The sequence below is a fragment of the Macrobrachium rosenbergii genome, chromosome 41 (genome assembly GCF_040412425.1).
Source record: "Macrobrachium rosenbergii isolate ZJJX-2024 chromosome 41, ASM4041242v1, whole genome shotgun sequence".
Lineage (NCBI taxonomy): Eukaryota > Metazoa > Arthropoda > Malacostraca > Decapoda > Palaemonidae > Macrobrachium > Macrobrachium rosenbergii.
The window spans coordinates 47,383,175-47,408,107 of NC_089781.1; the positions used below are offsets into that span (position 1 = coordinate 47,383,175).

At 41.0% G+C, this 24,933-nt stretch overlaps 1 protein-coding gene across 3 annotated transcripts in view; it reads right to left on the minus strand.

The window, feature by feature from the left end:
• Nucleotides 1–24,933, minus strand: part of INPP5E (Inositol-3-phosphate synthase) — an 830,915-nt gene that overhangs the window by 671,258 nt on the left and 134,724 nt on the right. For all 3 annotated transcript variants that reach the window (XM_067084336.1, XM_067084335.1, XM_067084334.1), the window contains exons 2-3: nucleotides 6,066–6,216; nucleotides 2,550–3,004 (exon numbers count right to left, since the gene is read on the minus strand). In XM_067084336.1, the coding sequence (XP_066940437.1) occupies nucleotides 2,550–3,004; nucleotides 6,066–6,195 (585 nt within the window). In that variant the 5' untranslated portion in view covers nucleotides 6,196–6,216. The remainder of the gene's footprint in view (nucleotides 1–2,549; nucleotides 3,005–6,065; nucleotides 6,217–24,933) is intronic.

Here is a 24,933-nt window from a genome sequence, read left to right on the forward strand (position 1 = left end):
TTGGATATATATCTGAGCTGGAAAAAAAAAGATTACACTTTGACAGCTCTCTCATTCACCTCACAGCTTCAAACATGTACTGTAAATACTGTATAGTGAAGCCATAGAGGGGATTGTGAAGAATATTTTTGGCAACTTGGCTAGTATTTTCTTTGAATCTATCACTTTCCAAAATCCAGCATCTCTGTCATTAGCTACTGAAACAGCCTCCTCTGCTGAAGGTTTCCCAGTATCTGCTGCTTCCCTTTCCATGGAGATGCAGGAGCCTTGGTCAAAGAGGGTGAATTGTCCAGGCAGGATTATACATCCACTTGTTTTGCAATGACAGCAGTTGCAAGCACTACCTCTGAAAAGGTACAAGGACCAACAGAAGTTGGTGCTAAAGGACCAGCCTCCAGAGAGGCAGTATTACCAGCAAGTGCTGGGACTGGACCAGCATTCACCAATCAAGCCTACATTGAGGTGGTTGCACCACTTACTGTTGGGACTTTCACATTCATTAACAGATGTTTCTTAGGATATTTTTCTCAGCACAGAATTTTTATCAGCTAGATTACTTAGTTCTGACAGATCTATCACTTACCAGATTTGTTAATCTCTGACCCTGTAGTTATCTTTTATGTGATGCATTTATGTTACTAGTGTCACTATTACTACTAGCATTGTTAAGCTCAGTTTTTCATAATGAGATGTTTCTGTTAAAAAAGTTTAAGCCTGGTCTTTTGAGTATATACATATGTACTGTAATGCCATTCCTTTCCTTCCACAGATGTGGTCTTTTAATGCCTGAATTTTATTCTCAAACTAATAAATGTCACATTGGTTTGATGACAATAAGTTAACCTAACTGTTATGCAGACATCTGGGTTCCTCGTTGGATATACCACAGTCTTCCTCTCCACAGTTTACACATACTGCTGGCTGCCTTGTAACTTCAACCTACATGATATTAGTGTATGCCTAACATTTTGGCATTGGAACCACCTCGTAGATCCTGGGACATATTGTTGTATTTTGAATCTACATCATGCTGCACTCACTGTGGTGGTCTTAGTGTGTTAAGTGTCAATATGAGATTAGGCTGAGGAACAATGGCAGCACTCTACTTGATCTTCCAATGCTTTTGGAAGTTTCTCCTCAGAGAAGTTCATTAGCTGAGGAGTATAAATCAAACCCTTGGATACAGCTCAAGCTGGAATGTTGTGTGGACTGAACTGGAACTCCACCATGAGAAGACAAAGCCAGTAATTTTAAGTTTTCATGTGGCGACCTCACTTTCATCAGTAACTTTTTTTCCATTCTGAGGAGGGATTTCTAGTTGTCTGCCAACTTCAAAATTGACTTCAAAATTATCCACAATGCCATCTTCTGGTTCAGGTTCAGCAATTTACTGTGGGAACTGAGTACAAAGATCCAAGGGATTCATTCATTTTTACCTTTCCTTGTTACTGTACGGCAACAATTTTATAATACTGGAACCAGATGGGAGAGAGGTTGTTACCATTTTCTCCATAGTGTCTCTTTGGGCAGCTGCCGGATACTGACCTCTTCTCTAATGGCCTATGGGTATAATACTAAGTTTTTTAAGTAACCTTTCCAACAGTAATATACTGAGGGGAAAGAAACTACTTGAAAATATTAAAAAGGTATCATAGACTTTTTGCAAGTACCATTGCTCTGCTCATGACATAGTACCAAATTACTCCAGATGTCTAACCCATACCCTTCACTAGACAGATTTCACCAAAATAATTAAATAGGCACATGAGTAGGACTAAGCCATTTGTTGGGACTGATACTATTGCATGAATACAATCATCTTCATTCTGATTAAGCTGGTGGGCAAACCAGGTATGATGCTTTGGGTCCTACCCAAAACGTCAACCCACCACTAGAATTTACAGGCTGACCCTTGAGGTGTTACACCCTCACGGTATTATTATGACAAGTCATAACACTGTACCTCTTAGGTCTCAGCGTTATCAGATGGCAGATACTTCCATCACATTTCCCACTAACTGCTTTGAAAATTTAACAGACTTGGAAAAATCCACACCATCTAATGAAAATACTAATTTAATGGGTATGTCTCTTGAACCTGCACTCATTCCAAGTTTTAAGAGCCCCCTCACCACAGCTAGAAGATGCTACATCAAGGGGGACAATTCCAAGAGTTTGAAAGCCTCCTCAGCACATCTAGGTGGTTCTAAAGCCCTATGGAAAGTGATCGTTTATAGCCTAGAGGCTGGGCAGTACCACCAGTTTCTCACTCACATACACGAATTACCATAACTACCTTATTATCAAGCTTCAACAACTAAACCAGGTTGTATAAAAAGTAACAAACATTTGTATCCAGTCACCCACTACTTATGTATAAATCTATGTACAAGAATAGTTAGTCTACGAATGAACACATTAGTTTTCCAAAGATGATTTGCTGGCTGTCTTTGGTCACAGGTACTGGACTATAGTTTTACCTTATAAACATTGTATGAATTCCAAAATAAATATTCTCATTCATGAAAGAAGAAACTGTTAATACTTACTTCCTTCACAGGAAGAGGTTGAGCTGGAAACATACATAGGTTATGTATTTGATTCATAACTTCTGAAAGACGTGTCATTGAATTAGATCTCTTGATTTGTTGAGGCAAATGAGAATGATGTCCAATATCTGGTGAATGAGATTTATCACCTTCCACTGATTGCAATGTCACATAACTTGTAATATTCTCCTCTTTTGGTGTCAACTGAAAATCTGGATCACTGCAAGGTAATGACTGACCAACTGATTCAAAAGAACGTAAACTCTCATTTATGCCAGTACGTGTGTTCATATTTTCACATAACTGATACCCACTGTAGGATACCACATTAACCTTACTGGGTAAAAGAGTGACAGTTCCACTCTGCTTGACTACCACCCTACTACCAGGTGATGAGTGATGGAAGTTCATGCTAAACTCTTGAAGTTTTCTGTCCTCCTCGACATCGTTACTATCTGTAAAACAATAATATTAATCTGATTAACACTGAAATCCAAAATAAAACTAGGGAGTGAATTATGTCACATGCACACAAAAGTTGACTGATGGTGAAGAATAAAATGGTGCCTGAATTAATCACTACCTGTATTAACCCTTAAACGCCTACTGGACGTATCATACGTTGACGAAAATTGTCTGTTGGGTGCCAAGTGGACGTACCGTTCGTCGACTACAAAAAATTTCAACCTTCAGTCAAATTTGACTCGACTGAAATGGTCAAAAAACGCAATTGTAAGCTAAAACTCTTACATTCTAGTAATATTCAATCATGTACCTTCATTTTGCAACAAATTGGAAGTCTCTAGCACAATATTTTGATTTATGGTGATTTTTTTAAAAAAACTTTTTCTTATGCCAGCAGCGTAACTTGGATGAAAATTTCAGAAATTCTTTCGTCATTTTGTCGTAATTGTTGCACTGTTCTATATTAGCCATTACATAAAGTTTTACATATGAAAATGTGCGCAATTTCATGTACAATACAACAGAAAATAACTCATGGTTGTAGCTTTTATCATTTTTGAAATATTTTCATATAAATCACGATAACTGCCAAAATTTCAACCTTCGGTCAACTTTGACTTGACTGAAATGGTAAAAACCCAATTGTAAGCTAAAACTCTTACATTCTAGTAATATTCAATCATTTACCTTCATTTTGCAACCAATTGGAAGTCTCTAGCACAATATTTCGATTTATGGTGAATTTTTGAAAAAACTTTTTCCTTATGTCCACGCCAGAAATTCTTTAAATCACGTTGTCGTAATGTTTGCACTGTTTTATATTAGTCGTTACATAAAGTTTTATATATGGAAATGTGCACAATTTCATGTAGAATACAACTAAAAATAAATCATGGTTGTAGCTTTTATCAGTTTTGAAATATTTTCATAAAAATCACGATAACTGCCAAAATTTCAACCTTCGGTCAACTTTAACTCAACCGAAATGGTAAAAAAACGCAATTATAAGCTAAAACTCTTACATTCTAGTAATATTCAATCATGTACCTTCATTTTGCAACAAACTGGAAGTCTCTAGCACAATATTTCGATTTATGGTGAATTTCTGAAAAAAAAAAAAAATTTTTCCTTACGTCTGCGCGCGGTAACTCGGCCGAACATCTCGGAAATTCTTTCGTCATGTTGTCGTAATGTTTGCATTGTTTTACATTAGTCGTTACATAAACTTTTATATATGAAAATGTGCGCAATTTCATGTACAATACAACAGAAGATAGCTCATGGTTGTAGCTTTTATCAGTTTTGAAATATTTTCACATAAATCACGATAACTGCCAAAATTTCAACCTTTGGGCAACTTTAACTTGACCGAAATGGTAAAAAAACGCAATTGTAAGCTAAAACTCTTACATTCTAGTAATATTCAATCATTTACCTTCATTTTGCAATAAATTGGAAGTCTCTAGCACAATATTTCGATTTATGGTGAATTTTTGAAAAAAACATTTTCCTTACATCTGCGGGTAACTCGGCCGAACATCTCAGAAATTCTTTCGTCTCGTTGTCGTAATATTTGCACCGTTTTATATTAGTTGTTACATAAAGTTTTATATATGGAAATGTGCGCAATTTCATGTCCAATACAACAGAAAATAACTCATGGTTGTAGCTTTTATCAGTTTTGAAATATTTTCATATAAATCACAATAAATAGAAAAAATTCGACTTTCGGTCAAATTTAACTCGACCGAAATGGTCAAAAACTGCAATTGTAAGCTAAAACACTTACAGTCTAGTAATATTCAATCAATTAGCTTCATTTTTCAACAAACAGGAAGTCTCTAGCACAATATTTCGATTTATGGTGAATTTTTGAAAAAACATTTTTTTACGTCCTGCGTTACGAATTCATGCATCATTTTGTGATAATATTTTCTCTGTGTTGCTTTGATCGTTTTACAATTTGTTATATACCAAAATCATTGCAATTTAGTGTACAATACAACTAAAAAAATTAACTCATTAGCTTTAACCGTTGTGCTTACAGCGCGATTTGTATACAATTATATAAGTTTTTTTTTTCGCTGTCATATATTCCAATATTTATATATGATAATGATATTTTTTTATTTCTGATGGTTGCATACTAAACTTCAGGCAATGACAAAAAAAGGAGCCAAAAATGAACTCTTAATCTTAAAAACTAAGCGTGCTGTGATTTTTTGAAAAACGCTTTTTTTCCGCTTCGGCGCTAACTCACCGAACGCCGCCGGCATACGGGAGACGTTTTTGTAAATAGAAGCTCAGCGTTTAAGGGTTAATTAGTTAAATTATGATAGACTGTAATATGACTGATCTTTTGAGAACTTTAATATTCCATTTTATTCCATTGCTTATTTCTTGCAATCTAGTTATGTTAGATTTTGTCAAATAAATTATTTTGGGTAAAGCTGGTTTTGCTGTAGACCTCAGAGAGAGAGAGAGAGAGAGAGAGAGAGAGAGAGAGAGAGAGAGAGAGAGAGAGAGAGAGAGAGAGAGAGAGAGAGAGAGAGACTGCAGAGTGAGTAAGTATAGATATGCACTACCAGTAGCCTTTTGATGCGGTCACTATCAATGCTACCAATAGATGGGACGTCTCGACTTTGTAGAAACAGGTAAGCAATGAAATTACCTCTCGACTGGGCAACACCTGCAAATGTATCAAATTACAAATTCCAGCTCTTCACTTGGAAGCAGCAGTGAAGAATGTAAGTCAACAGAATTACCTGTATCATTCATTTTGCCCATGCTTCATTAAAAATTAATATTTCTTATTAATATTTCTTTCTCCTTTATTAACCAACATGTACTGATTTACAGGGTATTGTAAAGGTAGGATGAGGTGGTTAACTGTTAAGTGTATTCTACCCTAACCACTCTGTAATCTGGCAAAATCACTAATCCGGCACCCTGCAGGTCCCACCAATGCCAGATTAGTGATGGTCAACCTGTAAAACATTTGAAAGCATCTTATTACACTGTAAAACTCAAGTTAAACCAAAATATTCTTACCATTTTTATTCTTCATCTTCTCGACACTACTCAAACTATTCACACTACTAGAAGAACTACAGGATTTTGCCAATCTTGCTAGGCCCATCTTTTTTCCAGTTCCACCATCATCAAGCAAGTGGTGATCCATGATGCACTACAAATTCACAAGCTGTAATGATAAAATGACAAAGTTAAAAGTACAGTAACTTGTATTTTTTCCTAACTTATACACACTGAGGTCTTTACTCAAAGAATATGCTTCAGGGCAGCTGGAAATGGTCGTTTAACTTTTAAACAAGGTGGTTAGGTAGTCAACTACTGTCCAATTGGTGGGAGTTCAGATGGTAAGCATTCACTATGCTTTTCGGCCCAGGTATCAGAATGAAGGGTGGCATCAGGTGGATATTTAACTGTAAAGACCTCATTATTATAATTAATACAGTTTAACCAGATCACTGGGCTGACTATCACCTCTCATAGGGCTGGCCAGAAGGATTTGGATGAAATGACAGGTCTAGGCTAGCAGCCTAGCTCTGGAACCAAACAAGTCATTCGATATGGTGATGCAGGAATGAAAATTAAATTCAAAATTGCACAAAGGCATACGCTCTCATACTAGAACACACTCACACTATAAATATGTACATTTATACTCATGTTTTCACCTATACTCACTAAAAAGGTATATTAAAATTCAGAAGTTAAGTTACATTTTAAAATTTAGTTATTTTAAAATCCACTAGAAGCCCTAAGGGTTTCTGTATTTTTATTACTTACTTTTTATATTTTATTAATTAAATCACAGTTCCCCATGAACATTAAAATTGGAATTACTGAAAATGTGGAAGATTCTGATAAAATTTCATGCATTGGTCTATTTCCAAAATCTGATAATAGCTGCAGGTTATATTTTGGACATTCACACAATACATGCTTGACTGTTATCAACACTTTGCACTCTGGGCATTCGGGAAGAGGGCCATGTGGACAGTTCATTAAGTGTCCATGTGTCAAACGAGTATGGCCTATTCAAAGACATGTCAGGACTTACTTGTGTGTGTGTCTCTCTCTCTGATATGATGAACTCCATTTTCCAACACAGGATTTTACCTGCTTTAATTTATTATTTTCAGGTTCTTCATTCCATAGATTTTGCCATTTACTTACAATGATTGTTTTTATATATCTTATATTGTCAAGTCACAGGGATGGTTACATTTGCTTCTGTCATGTGGACCACTTCCCTAGCTGCTTTATCAGCCTCTTCATTTCCTTTAATCCCTACATGGGCAGGGTTCCAAAAACTTAATTTGTTTTACAATATTACTTTTTGGAATGCAACTGAATGGCTTCTATAGCGCTTCTGGAGTCACTATAAATCACAAAATTATTAAATGAGGCTTCTTTATTTATTTTTATGGCTGATGCTATTGCATAACTCAGCTGTAAATACTGAGGCATTATCTGGCAGAGAGAACTGATACGTTCTGTCTTGGGATGGATACTGCAGCATATCCCATTCCATATTGAGACTTAGATCTGTCTGTGTATGCTGCATAATGTGGACCTTTTGGATATGTTCTACTGTAATTGTGTAACTTTTTGATAAATATTTTAAGTGTGTGCAAATTTTCATTTTACTGTATTCACATTCCAAGGAGGAGGTAATTTTACTACTGAAGGTAATTTTACTATTGAAGGTAATTGTATATTTAAATTCAGTGACTCCACCTTCTAGATTTAACTGGGAAAGGTGTTAAATGATTGCTAATAAAGACATCTCTTAATTCAAATAATTTTTTAGTTGGAGAATCACATATTTGAATTCTCAGAGCACTCTTCATTGTTACAAACTCTTGAATTTTTTAGTTGGAGAATCACATATTTGAATTCTCAGAGCACTCTTCATTGTTACAAACTCTCTCTATAGAGAGAGCGAGAGAGAGAGAGAGAGAGAGAGAGAGTTCACCACATTCAACTTGTAAAGATGACTTTGGTGATGATCTATAAGCTCCTGAACATATTCTAAGACCCTCATTATGAACTGGGTCTGACATTTTCAGAGTTGCATCTGATGCTGAGCCATATATTTTGCTTCCATAATGAATGATAGACAGCACTGTTGCTTTATACAGTACAGTAAGGGTATGTCTATCGACTCCCCAAGTAGTGTTTGATAGTTTTTTTTTATTAGATTTAGTGCTCTTTCACATTTTGATTTCATGTATGTAATGTGGGCTTTCCAGTTCAAGTGAGTATCAAATACTAATCCCAAAAATTTTGCTGCTTGGCCAATTGGTATGGAATGATTTCTGATTTTTAAATCTATTTCTTCTACTTTTTACCACTTTTCATTTTTATAAAACATTACTGCTTGAGTCTTTTATATAGAAAATTTGAAGCCTACAGATGAGGCCCATTCATCTATTTTTATTATAGTTTTATTAATGATTTACTCTGCATGTTTTATGCAAGATGCTGAATAATATATGGTGAAATCATCCATATACAAGTTACTTTTAATTCCAACGGGTAAATTATCACAGTGCTGATGTCATTTATTGCTAAAGTAACCAGTGTACCACTAAGGACGCTTCCTTATGGAACACAATTTTGAAGTGGAAATGTACTTGACAATAAACCATCAATTCTCACTTGAAAAGTCCAATTTGTCAGAAAGTTTGGGATAAATCTAGGTAAATGTCAACGGATGCCATTTTTATGTAATGTTTTTAATATTGCATATTTCCATGTAGTACCACATGCCCTTTCAATGTCAAAAAAGACTCCTATAGTAATTTGTTTTTGTTCAAATTCTCTTCGCATATGGTCTTCCAAGTTAGATAGAAAATCCAATGTAGATCTGCCACATTATGACCCAAATTGAGTGGGAGTTAAAATTTTATTTTCTTGAATGTGCCAGGGTAGTCAAGCATTTATCAGTTTCTTTAGTCATTTGCATAACCACCTTGTTAAAGAAATTTGTCTGTAATTGTTTACATTACTGGGATCCTTTCCAGGTTTGAGGATAGAAATAATTATAGCTTTACGCCATTCATCAGGAAATAAATTTCAAAGCCATAAGTGATCATAAAACTCTAATATGTATGACTTTGCCAAAGGTGCTAAGTGGCAGATCATCTCAAAACAAATATTGTCACCTCCAAGGGCAGATTTATTACTGTTCAAGAGAGCAAATTTCAACTTGCTTTATTAAATTTTCCCTTATAATATATATCTTCTATGGTTTCAAAATTTACTGTTATTAATTCTATACTATTTTTCTTTGCAGAAGTGTTCATCTAAATTTTCATCACTGCTTGCTTTTGCTAAGTTTTCTCCTATTACATTACTTATTTCTTTCGGATCAAGTATTCTTTTCCCATCTTTTAATATGGCATGTCTAGGTGGTTTAACATGGGAACCATTTATTTTTCTGAATTTTTCCCATATTTTTTTATGGGAGTATTATTAGAGAGAACTGATACATATTTCTTCCATGAAATGATTCTTCCTTGAATTACTTCTCTTTTAAATTTTGCAGATATTTTATATAGAGGTTTTACTGTATCAACTTCTAATAATAATATAGTCAGTTGTTGTAAATTTTCTTCTAATAACGTTTTTTTATTTTACTGAACTTTCTATTTAAATTATCTAGCTGTCTTCCAACTTGGTTTTTTTATAGCATAGTCGCTTGTTTCGTCCTCAAGGAGTTAACCCCCCTGGTGTGCCAGCGCTCCATGGTTACTAGACTAGTATCTAGGAAATATTTTTCTAGCTTGGTCTTGTAGCCAGGTATTGTTGTAATGAAAACACTATGACACGTGATAGAGTATAATGGACTCAAAGATAAGAGGGCATTTTCCCTTATCTTCAGCGAAGCTGAACCCAATTTTTCCTACGTCATTGGCAAGAAGTTACTACTGCGCATGCACGTCTGCCATCTTGTTTACAACCAGGGCAGGCAACAGATCAGCTCAATTACCCTCTGCTAGTGCAAGCTACGTGTGCCACGCTTCAGTGCCCTTTACTGTTTTCACCAGCAAGAATTATGGAAACATCAAAACTCGAAAGTTAAGTGCTTATTTTTAAGCTCCAGTTGTTTCAAAATTGTTAGTTTAACCTGTGGAACAAATGTTTTTGTGTGCAGAATCTGGAAACCAGACTTTGTTTTCAGAGCACATGGTTGGTGCTCTCTCATGATCTCTGTTATTTGCTAAAGCCCCAAAAATTTGAATTTTTGATGATTCAATTTAAAAGTGTAACTAAAGAAATGTTCAACAGTTTTTTATTAATTTAGATAATCCTTTCAGATAACGATGTCCACAATAGCCTAGGTGGTAGCCTACATGAGACAGTAGCCTAACAAATTCAGTGTGAATAATGTAAATACAGTATAGTAGATGTTGTCCGTAGCCTATATCCTAAGATTACATATCCTAAATGTGATTTAAATAACCTGAATTAGGTAGTAACCCAATTTAAGTTAAGTAAGAACCTTTTAAGACATTCTTTTATGGTCCTAGGCAGCAGCCTAGTTTACATCAAGGATCCTTGAATTCGATAAACAGGAAACTTAAAAATTTCCCTCTATATAGCCTCTACACTTAAGTATGATCTAAAATACTTCAGGACTAGGCAGTAGCTATATTAGTTCAAGTGATAAACTTTTACAAAACATCCTATTATTGAACAATGATTTTCCTAGACGGTAATCTAGAACTAGAAGAAAATAGTAACCTGTACCAGATGAGATGGTAGCCTAGCGTAAGGCTAAATACTAAGGCAATTGTGTTTCATGTAACCATACCCTTGTGAATTAAATAGTCCAGATTAGGCAGTATCCTAGATTAGAGTAAGTGATAACCTGGAAATAAGATTATTTATTATTGGGTTACTATTTTATATAACAGACCAAACAACCTAGGATTGGATACAAACAAGGGAGGTGGTCAGCCTGAGTGAGACAAAAATAGCAGCCTAACTGTGTTTACTTATTAGTAAGTTGCTAGTTTTATATAGCCTGTACACTCAAGTGTGATCTCTAAAAATCTGGATTAGCTAATACCCTATACTAGGCAAAGAAAGAACATGAAGCCTAAGAGCCCATATAAACAGCATTCTAGGATTAACAACATTGGTAAGGGAAGCCTAGGAGTACATATAAACAATATTCTAGGGTCAATAACATTGGATAGGTCTTATGAAGCCTATACCCTTACAGGTGATATAAACTTAGAACAGGCAACAGCCTAACTAGATTTAGTGGAAATCCCTTATTAAGGGAATGTTCCTACTGTTAATTTAGAAACAGTGGGGCTGAGTATCAGATAAAAAGTAGTCTCAGCTATGTAAAAGAAAAAACCAGATTATAAGAGGATTAATTTTTGGTGTAGCTTATATCCTTAAGTTTTTACTTAAACCTAGAATAAAAAACAGCTTGGAATAGGTTAAGCGAGATTCCTCTAAGAGATCTTCTATGTTTAGATTAACGTGGATTATACTACAAGGATTAACCTAAGCCTATAAAACAGTAGCTTGGGTTAGCTATTAAACAAATTAGTTTATAGAAGATCAGTCCATATGGCATGACAATTTAGAATTAAAATTTGACATAGCCATTGCAAAAGGACTAACAGTTTAAGTAATGCAGACCTATATGCTGTCAGAGTCAACCTAAACCTAAAATGGTTTAAGTTATCTTGGATATATTTTATAAAAGGTATTAAATTTACACACTAGTACTCAACCTAACCTGTAGGATGTAATATGCTAACGGCACAGGGTTTTACAAAAGTGTCCATTTTTAAAAACAACTTATACTAATTAGTTTCTAATAACAACTTGGTTCTTTCATTACAGGGCCACCATTATGCAGGACCCTCAGCTCAAGTGTTACATAGCAAATTGCTCGGTTCCTTTTTGCCAATGGGTATGGCCCATTCCACCTGCCATGAGCATAGTCCTTGCAAAAAGCAAGACAGATTTGCTTGGTTGACAGATATGAGCAAAATTTGCAGTGTGCTTTTTGCAGCAAGTTTTAAGGACGAGGCAGCTCGTTTCAAGCTGTCATGTTAGGTCCTAGGGTTCAGCAAGGGGGGGGGGAAGGGGGAGATTACAGTGAAACCCCCATATTTGCGGGGGATGCGTCCCACACCCCCCTGGCAAATAGCTAAAATCAGCGAATACTTAATACCCCACTAAAAACACTTAGAACTGCCCATTTTGATAGTTTAAACACAGAAAAACCCTGTAAAAATGCATATACCTGAGTATTTCAACAGTTTTATCACAAAAAGTGCATTTATTCATGAAAATTATATGAAAATACAGTAATTAGTGAATATTTCTCAATGAAAAATACCGCGAATGGGCAAATTTTCCGCAAATAATGGCTAGGTATGTTCCACAGAGAAACCCGCGAATGCGTGAGTCCGCAAATCATGAGAATGCGGATACTGGGGGGTTTACTGTATATCTTTCCGGCATAACTCCGGCAGCAAATATTTAACCCCTTCTCAGATCTATATTTGAGCCAAAACCCAGTAACATCAGTCCCAAATACCTCCCAGGTTAACCTTGCAGAGGAAATAGGGGAAGTCCCTCTTGGAGGTAATTATCTTCAGATGAAGTTGATATTGCTACCGAAAAGACCTTGCTGAACCCAGAGGGATCAGGGACACTACCTTCAGCTAACCATGGGAGAAACTTTCCAGAAGGAATTCAATCCCCCATGCAACTCTCAGAAGCTGATCAGGATCCTTCCCCCAAAAGGGATACAAGGAGGGGTATTGTAACTCACCCTGGACCTCTGCCCCCTGGGTAACAGGCAGTCACAGTTCTGCTGTGGATGCTCAGTCAGATTATGCAAGCTCCCCAAAAGGGATACACAGTTTGCAGGATTTGATCAGTTCCATAAGGAAATTATGAGTAATAGCAAAGATGACCTTGCCACAGAACGTCAATATATAATGGACATATTGCATGATTCCAAACAGGAAATTTAAGAAACCAAGTCAAGTGATGTACACTCCGAAGTGTAAAGTACTGCATCCTGCAACCGAAAAGGGAGAGTGGAAACAAACTCTGACCAAACAAGATCCTAGGTTAGAATTCCAACTGGAACCAACAAAACGGCCAGTTCAGACTATACAAAGCTTCAGGTCAGAACATAACAGGGGCTCCAACATTCTCCCCTGATGATACCTTTAAAATAATTAACCATGTGAAGGCATTCTTTCAGAATTATGTAGTAACTAGAAAATGGGAGTCATGGCAGAACTAAAACCATTCGCCACAGTCCTCCACGTTTCGGAAAATTCCACCAAAGAGTGGACAACACTTCAACTCCCTTTTGAAAGGAAAAAGCTCCCCTTGCATGCTGCTACTCAGCAATTTGGGACCCCTATGAGAAGAATCTCAGATGAGACAGCTTCGTCAGAATTCCGTGATAGGACTCCTCTCCTTAGTATCTTAACCTCTTCCACCTTGCTAGAAGTTGCCACCAAAAGGCTTCCAGAAAACCCCAAGACACTTTTTGCTGTTGTGGCTAAAAATCTTATGAGAACCCTATGGGAAGCACTCCATGACTTTTTAGACTGGCACTTACAAGCACGAATGGAAACATTGGAAGGTTCCAACAAGTCACTTCTTAATGTAACTGCTTTATTACAGTCTAACCCCTTCCCTAAGGACCTCTTTGAGGATTCTGTTGTGACTCAAGTCAACAAGCAAGCGCAACAACAAAATTGCACCATGTATGCTTTTCTGGGAAAAGGAGAATTCAGGAAGCAAAAACCTGAAATTTCCCTTTACCCAAATCAAAAGAGGCTTTAAAGGGGTTCTTTCAAGCACCAAACCCCTCTCTGGAAGATTATGTGCAGAAGGCCCTATTAAAAGGTGCCATAGAGAAACATGTGTATATTTGCCACCAAGCACCTCTTCAGTGTTCCTAAAAAGGATTCCTCTGAACAAAGAGTGATCCTTGAACTATCAACAATGAACAAGTACACTGTTTGCCAAAAATTTCAGATGACTACCATTGCCCAAGTACGTTCAGTCATTCCAAAAGGGAACTGGACAGTTTCTATAGATCTGAAAGATGCATACTGGCACATCCCTATTGCCGCTCCCTTTCACCCCTTCCCAGGGTTCCAGATAGGGAAAGATACATACAGGTTCAAAGTCATGCCTTCTGGACTAAACATTGCCCCAAGAATTTTTACAAAATTAGAATTGGCAGTTGTCCAGGAACTCAGGAAAGAAAGAATACAACTACTGTAATAGCTTACCTAGATGACTGGTTAATTTGCGGGGCCACAAGAAAACAAAGCTTGAAAAACCTAAGAGCAGTGGTCAACAGACTCCAGTCAAAAGGTTTTATAATAAATTGGAAAAAATCCCACCTCACGCCTAGCAGACGTTTTCAGTGGCTGGGACTGTGTTTGGATACTCTTCAGGGCCTGTTGTCTCTCCCCATCAAAATCCAGAACAGAATAAGGAAAAACCTCAAAAGGTTCCTAGAGCAGCCCAGAGTTTCCAGACAGCAATTAGAACACATGATGGTTCTCCTGCAGTTTGCATCAGTACAGGCAGTCCCCGGTTATTGGCGGGGTTCCGTTTCTGAGGGTGTGATGATAACTGAAAATCGCGGCTAACCGAAAATCGGCGATTTCAGCGCTCTTCCAGTGATTTTTAAGGGTTATTGGCGCCGAAAAGCGCCGATTTTCAGTCATCAGCACCTCTGTTAGGTATGTATCAGTGCCAATACCCAATTATCGGCGCCAATAAGTGGAAATCGGCGATTTTCGGCACCGAAAATTGCAGATTTTCGTCGCTAGACAAGCCCCATAAAACCAAATCGCTGTTAACCGAGCCCGCCGTTAACCGGGGACTGCCTGTAATAGCCCCAATACTCAGATTGCAACTGATAAACGTGAACAAATTTTGGCTATTGCACGCAATAAAAAAGATGCGAGACCGTTCTCACCAAAAGAATAAAAAAGTTGGGGAGATACTTCAGCCTTGGACCCAGAGGGAATATCTGGTGAAACAGGTCACCCTGACTCCTCCATCTGTAAGAGTGACAATACACACAGATGCCTTGTTGACAGGTTGGGGAGGACATTGGGAGGATCATCAGGTGGCCAGCTGGTCTGAGGAAGTGTCATATCAATTTCCTGGAACTGATGGCTGTCTTTTTGTCTCTCAAAAAACTAAAACCTCCAAAAGAGACACATATTCTGTTGGTTCTAAACAACACGACTGCAATGTCCTGCATCAAGAGATTGGGATCACTTTCACCGCCACTCAACATGGTAATGCTAGCCATCCTTTGGATGGCGCAAGTAAAGAAGTGGCACCTGTCTGCAATTCACCTCACAGAGTCTCTCAATGCAACAGCAGACTCTCTATCAAGGAAAACGACAGCTCAACAGAGAATCACAAACTCCCAGTATGTGTACCTTCGAACTTGGACAATCAAACAATAGCAAGAGATGCCTTCCTGTAAGACTGGAACAAGTGGAGGGCAATATATCTTTTTGCTTCATGGTCCCAGATTTCAAAGGTTTTGAGCAAACTCCTAACCCTCAAAGGAACAGCTTACTTAATAGCCCCAAACTGGCCAAACAGACATTGGTTCCTACCACAACAGCAGGCGAAAGGATCAATTCCACTGTCGTCCGCAGTTCTATCCCAGAGTGTAGGAGGAAAAATCGTTTACACATTCTCCTTTCTGAGCCGAGACCTTCACGTATGGATTTTTTAAATATTATCTACCGTGAAAACTGCTCACCCAACATTGCTAGGTACCTAGTGCAAAAATTACGAACGTAATCTATCCGACAATACCAGTCCGTATGGAAGATATGGTTAGATTACATCCATACTGTGAGCCCAGTTGAAATTTCAATAGAAACACTTTTAAATTTTCTGATATATCTTTTTGAAAACAAACACCTTGTGGTTACAACAATCATGGCATACAAGGCAGCATTAACAGAACCCCTGCTTTATGGATTCAGGATTGACTCCAGCATAGAAGTTGTTACTTCCCTTCTGCGGTCTTTGGTTCTACAAAGACCTGCTCCCAAAAGACTCCCAATTACTTGGTCCCTGAACAAGGTACTTGAACTTCTATCTACCCCTCAATTCAGCAGACCCGACACAACAGCAACTCACATGCTGCAAAAGGCGATCTTCTTGATTGCATTGACATCAGGAGCCCGTATTAGTGAACTGGGCTCTCTTAGACGGGGACGATATATCTCACAAACTGCTGATAATTATTATTGTCCCCAGGCCCATCATTCCTGGCCAAGAATGAGAATCCTTCAAAAAGGAAATCTCCTATTCTTATAAGAAAACTCAATTTAGCAGACGAAACATTATGCCTAGTTCAAGCACTTAAGGTTTACCCAGAGTCACAGTAAACATCCCAGAAGGTCCGATTTTCCTACACCCTAGCACAAATAAACCCCTCCCTCTACAAGGGCTAAGAATAATTTTATTGTCCCTAATTAAAAAGCAAACCCACACTCCTTTCCTAAGTCACATGATATTATGAAAGTAAGTACGTAGTTGGCCTTCTTCAGAAATGTCTCTTTTGAAGAAGTCTCCGAAAGTACAGAGTGGGCATCTGAGACAGTGTTCTTAAAACATTACTGCCATGAGCTTGAACAAATTCATCTACACTGCATATCAGCAGGTGGTATGGTTAGTCTTGACCCCATAGGCTCTACAGCAGAAAACCAGGGGTCTTCCTACTGGGTGAGTATGTTGACTATTGCTGGGGAAGATACAAAAAGACCTGCAACCACACCCAGCATACTTAGGTAAGTCACTACAGAACTTCACCCTAAAATACAAGTTTTTGTTTAGTTTAGAAAAGGAAGGGGGTATGAAATTTGTGGCTTGACCTCCGACCATAAATGATTTTTCTTTGGGTTGTTTGTTCACTTTACTTTCCGGTCTAGGGCAGATTGTGGGGAGGCTGAGGTGGGTAACCTGAGTAAAGGACCTCAGGTTTGTATGTTAGGAAAAATGCATTTTACTTTTAAAAAATGCGATTTGTTCCTACACAAATACAAACCCTTGGTCCTTTACTTATATGGGGACTCATGATTCGGTAGGAGGAATCTGAGTGTGGGTCTCTGAACGACTGCAAGTTCAACCGCACCTTATGTTCTCCTGGGGTAAGAGCCAGGAGGACATAGCCACCGGACCATGATCACTGTTATGAGAACTGGAGTGTAACGAACCAGTCTACTAGACTGCCCTTGCTGTGACGAGGTTACGGTAGGTAAGCAAACACACAGCAAGGTGAAAGAGAGAGAGAACCTTCCCCAGCCACAGAAGGGGTGACCGGAGGATGTCAGGGACTAAGGACCAAAATGAAGGATGGGTTTGGTAGTTAGCCTGCAACCCCTTCCCCCCCCTGTAGGGGAAGGAGGGGACATTACATCTAATGTGTACCTGAAAGGCAACCAAGATTAGGATACTCAAGATATGAAACTCACCTGCGTCTGCCATCTGGTTCAGCTTGTATGGCCCAAACTCTCTGCCCGAAGGGAAAAAGTCGGATGACAGGAAGGAAGAGAGAGCTAGTCACTCACCTTTCACGCCCAATCATGCATGTACAACAGACAAGACACAACACTGTCCTGTACAGGAGCTGGTAAGTTACACAACTTGTTGAGCAGCCACCACTGGCCCCAAGGAGAAAGTATCCAAGGACCGATGGGTAACATCCCGTAGGTAAAAAGAGGTGAATGTGGTCTGGTGCGACCACACCCCCGCTCTCAGTGCCTGCTGAACCGACAGGTTCTTCTTGAATGCCAAAGTAGGCACAATCCCTCTGATTTCATGAGCGCGGGGGCGTAGAGCGCTGGTGTTGTCCTCCCCAGCTGCTGCATGCGCTTTCTTGATAACCTCACGAAGCCAGGAGATCATGTTCTTGGACACCACCTTCTTAGGGGTCCCAGTGCTAACAAAGAGTCGTCGACACTCAGGCCTGAGACGCCGAGTTCTCTTCAGATAGCCATGTAGCGCTCGTACAGGACAGAGTAGCAACTCGACAGGGTCATTATCTACGAAGTCACTCAAGGATGGGATCGTGAAAGACTCAAATCGAGCGTCAGGGACCACTGGATTCTGTCTTCGCTACGAACTCTGGGACAAACTCGAGCATCACCGATGCCCACCCCCTTGAGTGTTTAACTGCAAAGGAAATTCCCTGTAATTCACTACAGGTAATCCTCTTCACCGATGCCAGGGCCAGCAAGAAGACGGTCTTGAGATTAAGTTCCCTGTCTGTGGCCTCTCACAGTGGCTCGTACGGGGCACGAGTCAGGCTCCACAAAACGAGAGAGACATCCCACTCAGGGGGACTGAGTTCCCTGGGAGGGCAAGACCATTCGTAGCTCCTCATCAGCAACGATATCTCCAAGGAGGACGAGATATTGATGCCTTTCAACTTCAGGACCAGGGCCAACGCAGCCCTGTATCCTTTTACCGCTGAAACCGACAGGAGCTTCTCCCGATGAAGACAGACGAGAAAGTCCACTACCTGCTGAAGAGTGGCTCCGACCAGCCCACTTTCCCAGGTAAACTGCTGCAGAAGACTTTCTGAGGCATCCTGCCATCTCTGTTGCTGCTCGGTGAGAAAAGCCTCTCGCTCAAAAGAGATGGTGGATAACCTCCAGGCGAGAAGTGACAGGGAGGCCACGGCCTGGTGGTACCGTTCTACATGCGGTTGACGTAGAAGGTTGTGCCAGAGGGGAAGCTCTCTCGGTACCTCGGAGAGCAGAGCCAGCACCAAGTGGCCTCTGGACACTTGGGAGCCACCAGGATCATTCAAAGATTCGTCAACATAAGAACTCGACTGAGAACTGGGCGAAGCAAACAGAACGGGGGAAAGGCATACACCTCGAGGTTTTCCCACGAGTGCTCGAAGGTGTTTTCTGCAGCTGCCCATGGGTCCGGTACGACGGAGAAGAAGGTTGGAAGCTTTCTGCTGTACTGGGTGGCAAACAGATCCACTACTGGACGCCCCCACAGGCCGAAGAGCCTGTCTGCCACTCTCTGGTGAAGGGACCACTCAGACTGCACCACCTGATCCCGACGGCTGAGCGTGTCCGCCAGAGCATTCCTCTTGCCCGGAATGTATCTGGCCGACAGCTCCACGGAGTGGGCTACTGCCCATTGGTACACCTGCAACATCAACGCGTGGAGAGCACGGGAGACAGGTCCCCCTTGCTTGTTGACGTATGCCACTACGGTCGTGTTGTCGCTCATCAACGCCACCGAGTGTCCCATCAGATGGTCCTGGAAGCACTGAAGACCTAAGAACGCTGCTTTCATCTCCAGGACGTTGATGTGAGGGTGCTTGTCGTGATGGTCCCACAAACCTGAAGTCAGCAATTCCTCGAGGTGTGCACCCCAGCCCTCCTTCGATGCGTCTGAGAAGAGCAGCATGTCCGGAGGGCGGAAAGACAGAGGTGTCCCTATGCAGAGGTTCCTGTCATCCATCCACCAGTCGAGATTGTTCCTCATCTCCTGAGAGATGGGTACGAGAACCAACTGGGGCTCCTGAGACTGATCCCAGAAGTCCCTTAGTCTACACTGGAGAGACCGAAGGTGGAGCAGACTGTGCGGAACGAGCTTCTCCAATGACAACAGGTGACCGATCACAACTTGCCACTGTTGAGCTGGCAGGTCCTGTTTCGCTAGGAACTGCCTTGCCACCTTCCTGAACGTGCTGATTCAAGCCTGCGAAGGAGAGACTCTGACTGTTGCCGTGTCGATCAGCATACCCAGATACTGAGTCCTTTGTTTGGGAATGAGATCCAACTTCCGGAAGTTGATCATGACACCTAGTTCGCGACACAACCAGAGGAGGTGATCTCTGTCCTGTAGCAACTGCAAGCGGGAGCTTGCCAGGACCAACCAATCATCGAGATACCTCAGCAAACACATCCCGTGCGAATGGGCCCAAACTGATACCAAGGTGAACACTCGTGAATAACTGCGGAGCGGTCGACAGCCCAAAACACAGTACTGTACCCTGAATTGGTAGACCACTCCGTTGAGGACAAAGCAAAGGTACCGACGAGATGATGGATGAACCGGTACCTGGAAGTATGCGTCCATAAGTCCATCGTCAGCATGAAGTCACTCTCCCTGATGGCTGACAGCACTGTTCACACCGTCTCCATCTTGTACCGTATCTGGCGAACAAAACGATTCAGGGGGGAGAGGTCGATCACTGGCCTCCACTCGCCGGAAGCTTTCTGCACAAGAAAGATCCTGCTGTAGAAGCCCAGAGACCTATCCTCGACGACTTCGATGGCTCCCTTGCTCAATATAGTTTTGACCTTGGAGTAGGCCTGTTTCTTCTGGGGGTCTTGAAGGTAAGATGGGAACTGGACCGGTGTGTCGGTGAGGGGAGGCGATGACTCGAAGGGTGGAGAATATCCCTCCCGGAGGACATCCACTACCCAGGTCTCTGTTCCGTATTGCTGCCACGTTGCCCAGTAGCTTGATAGGCATCCCCCTACCGACGGCAGCATCTGAGGGGGCTCGCCGTCCCTAGTGAGCTCCTCCCCTCTTCTTCTTTGCCTTACCTTTCCTCTTGGGGGGGACAGGTTGTCAAAAGGGACCCTGCAGTTCCTTCCGCGGAGGCGAAGAAGAGGTCTAGACTTTCCCCCGAACGCCCGTCGAAGCACCAAACTTCTTCGGGGCTGGGGTGCTAGCCTGGCTCACGGTCCGGGTCGCAGGACGAGAAAGTTGCGCGATGCCTTTAGTCGCTGCCTGGTGGACAAGACGGTTGTGCTCGTCAGCCTTCCTCGTCCACAGCAGCATCCACCTCTCCCCTGGGAAAGAGGGAGGTGTCGTCCAGAATGAGTCAATTGCACAGGGAGACTGCAGCTTCAGCACCCACTGACCTGTAGATCCGGGACAACACTGCATCCCTTCTCTTCAGTACCAGGTTTGCCCAGAGGTTTGCCGTCTGATGGGTTATAAACAAAATGGCTTTCCCACCAGACTGGCAAAGACTCCTGAAGGTCGGGTCTTCGCTCTGGGCCCCAGACGAAGACGCTATCCTTGACAATGCGAAGGCCCAGTTGTCGAGCCAGATCGCTTGGAGGGCAGACAGAGCCATACCCTCCAAGGCGTTCAGCTCAGCTTGCGTGAGAAGCGCAGGCTCCCCCGTTAGCTGAGCTGAAGTGGCCCCAGGAGCTAGACGAGTCAGCCCTGGTTCCACGACCTTCTGCTGCAGTGCTCCCTCCAAGGGCACATAGTATCGCTTGTCTCAGGAGAGGGGGAGGCAACAGCTTGGTGGAGCGCGTCGAGCGAAACGAAGACAATGGTCTGAAGACCAAGTCGTTCACCTGCTTGAGGACGCTATCCACCAAGGGAGACCACGGTAGACTAAGGGAGGGTTTGGGCTCCCTCTTGGAAGATTGATTGATTTGTTTATTAAATCTGGTGTCATAACATCTAGGTTATTGACACTGAAACAAATTTAAATATAAAAGTTAAGTTTAAAATAAATTTCATATAAAAATATCTAAAAGTTATGTATATAAATATTTAAATTAAAAAAAAAAGGTAAGTTAAAAAAAAAAAATTCCATATAAAATTATCTAAAAGGTATGCATATAAATATTTGAATAAAAAGAAATGTTTAAAATAAATTTCATATAAAAGTATCTAAATGATACGTATATAAATAAATTTCTTCATATATTCTATATACAAGCTAAATTTTCTTCAGAAGGCCCGCCTCCAACATAAAAGTATACAATTGCTGAGTGTTACAATCCTTTCCAAGGATTGTAGCAAGATAAAATTATCAACTTCATCTCGTCCCCAAGACAGGAACCTTTGTCTCAAATTCTAAGTGTGGGACATTCAACCAGCAAATGACCCACACTCAGGGTACAGCACAGTCTTCACAAATTGGAGGATTCTCACGGGACATCAGAACCCATGCGTGAGTCTTGTATGTCCAATCCTCAACCTGCATAGCATTGTCTCCTGTCTCCTTGGCATATGGGGATATGACCAAGGAGACACAGATGATGCAATACTAGGCATTTTTCTATTTGTTAAAATATTCGCCCACTGGGACTGCCAACGCTTTCTTATTGTTTGTCCTACTACAGGATATACATCCCGATATGGTAGTAGGCATCTTGTGGGTTCTGGAGAGTTGACTGCTTTTTCGTTCCCATCCACCCCAACATGGGAAGGCACCCAACAGAACTTAACTTCTTTCTCTCTTCTTTTCAATAAAAACAACCATTCTAATACTTCTAAAATCAGGGGGTTTAAAGGATTAAAAGATTCCAGTGCCTGAAGTACACTTTTTGAATCACTATATATAATAAAATTGTTTCCATTATGAATTAAAATCTTTAAAGCTTTTAAAATTGCATTTATCTCGGCAGTAAAAATTGAGGCAACGGATGATAACCTTCCACTCCTCTCTATATCAGGGAAGGCTACACCAAAGCCGACGCCAGCATCAGACTTTGAGCCATCCGTGAAGATTGGTGTGTAGGTGCCATGTTCCATCGAATGTTCTAAAAATATTGACCGCATGGCCTCACATGACAATTCTGACTTGGTGAAATTAAAATACTTGCAGAATTCTACCTCTGGAAATTTCAGGGGAATAACAGAATACTTTACTGGTAGAATCTTCACCCTAGGCATATTTAATTCCCTGAGAATCAAGTTTACTCTGAAAAGCAAACGGATGCGGTTGCTTGGGATGATTTTCATAAGTGTAAAACTCCTCCAACCTGGACAACCGTTCTTCCAAGGGAGTTGGAAGTGGTTCCTCCAGACCGTTGTGCTGATGGATCAGCGCAACAACCTCGACAAATGCCCCCTGCATTTCCGGAGTGTCCGGATCTCTTGGAAGAGGACCTTCCAAGAGACAGTCATCCAGAAAAGCCTCTCCCGCAGGAGAGCCCAAGACAGACCCCCCTCTCTCTGCCCCGTACAACAGAGGCGTACGACCTCTCGCTTGCTTGGAGTGAGGAAGGACCGGATGTTCCCGATGTTGACTGCATAAGGGCCTCAGCCCCAGCAATCCTACCGACCCTCTGTTTCCTCCCGGAGAATCCTGAGGAAGTTGAGGGGGCAGGAGAGGCAGAGCGAACACTACTGTTGTGTCCGCTGGTATAACCAGTGGAAGCCACGGACCCCTCACGATCTCCAAACCACGGTGGAGCATCGCGAGAGGGCCTAGACGGACTTACTCGTCTGGGCGAGCGACCGTCTTGACAATCAGGGGACGGCCTCCTCACAGCCGATCCACGCCCCGACGCTGGACGATCCTCCACACTGGAGCGTGCAGAGGAGACCAACGCAGGGGCACGGACTGCCGATTGGAGACCACTGTCCCTACCGTCCGGGTGTAATCCAGTCTTCTTCGACGCCGAAACAGACGAAGAAGGCTGCTGGGACCCCTTCTTGGTTCCTCCCAACGTCTTCGGAGCCGAGATGTCCTTGGGTACCTTCCCTGACAATCCTTTGTCCGACTTGGGCAAGGATGATGGTTTGGGTGGGGGGGAAGCCCGAAGGCTCTTCCCCTTCTCCTGTTCTGTGCTCGAGCTCGTTACAGGAGAGGAGCAGCTCAAGACTGCACTGTCTCCCATAGGAGACCGTGCCTTCGACGATGCTCGCTTAGAAGGCGCCGAAACAGACCCAGTTCGAGAGGATGAAGCCCTTGAACCGTCTGAGGAGGGTACCGTGGTACCCTTCCCAGTGAGTCTTCTTTGGGGGGGGGGGAGGAACCACCCTCCCCTTCTTAGACTGACTAGACTTAGAAGAGGGGGTGAAGAGGCAGACGAAGACGACGATGAGGATGAAGAGGAAGACGAAGATAGTCCCGCAGCCCGGACCATTCAGATGCAACGAATGAGATACCGACTGTAACCCCTACTGATGTTTAGGAGTAGACTTGTAAACAGTGAAACTGACCATCTGCCGAAAATATATGGGTGGCTTACTTAACCCTTTAACGCCGAAGCCCTATTTACAAAAACGTCTCCCGTATGCCGGAGGCGTTCGGTGAGTTAGCGCCGAAGCGGAAAAAAAGCTTTTTTCAAAAAATCACAGCACGCTTAGTTTTTAAGATTAAGAGTTCATTTTTGGCTCATTTTTTTTTTTGTCATTGCCTGAAGTTTAGTATGCAACCATCATAAATGAAAAGAAAATATCATTATCATATATAAATATTGGAATATATGACAGTGAAAAAAAAAAACTCATATATAATTGTATACAAATTGCGCTGTAAGCTAATGAGTTAATTTTTTTTAGTTGTATTGTACATTAAATTGCGATGATTTTGGTATATAACAAATCTTAAAACCATCAAAGCAACACAGAAAAATATTATCACAAAATGATGCATGAATTAAATAACGCACGGACGTAAAAAATGTTTTTCAAAATTCACCATAAATCGAAATATTGTGCTAGAGACTTCCCGTTTGTTGAAAAATGAAGCTAATTGATTGAATATTACTAGACTGTAAGTGTTTTAGCTTACAATTGCAGTTTTGACCATTTCGGTCGAGTTAAAGTTGACCGAAAGTCGAATTTTTCTATTTATCGTGATTTATATGGAAATATTTCAAAACTGATAAAAACTACAACCATGAGTTATTTTTTGTTGTATTGTACATGAAATTGAGCACATTTTCATATATAAAACTTTATGTAACGACTAATATAAAGTGGTGTAAATATTACTTAAAACGAGACAAAAGAATTTCTGAGATGTTCGGCTGAGTTACCACAAGCAGCCGTAAGGAAAATGTTTTTTTAAATTCACTATAAATCGAAATATTGTGCTAGAGAC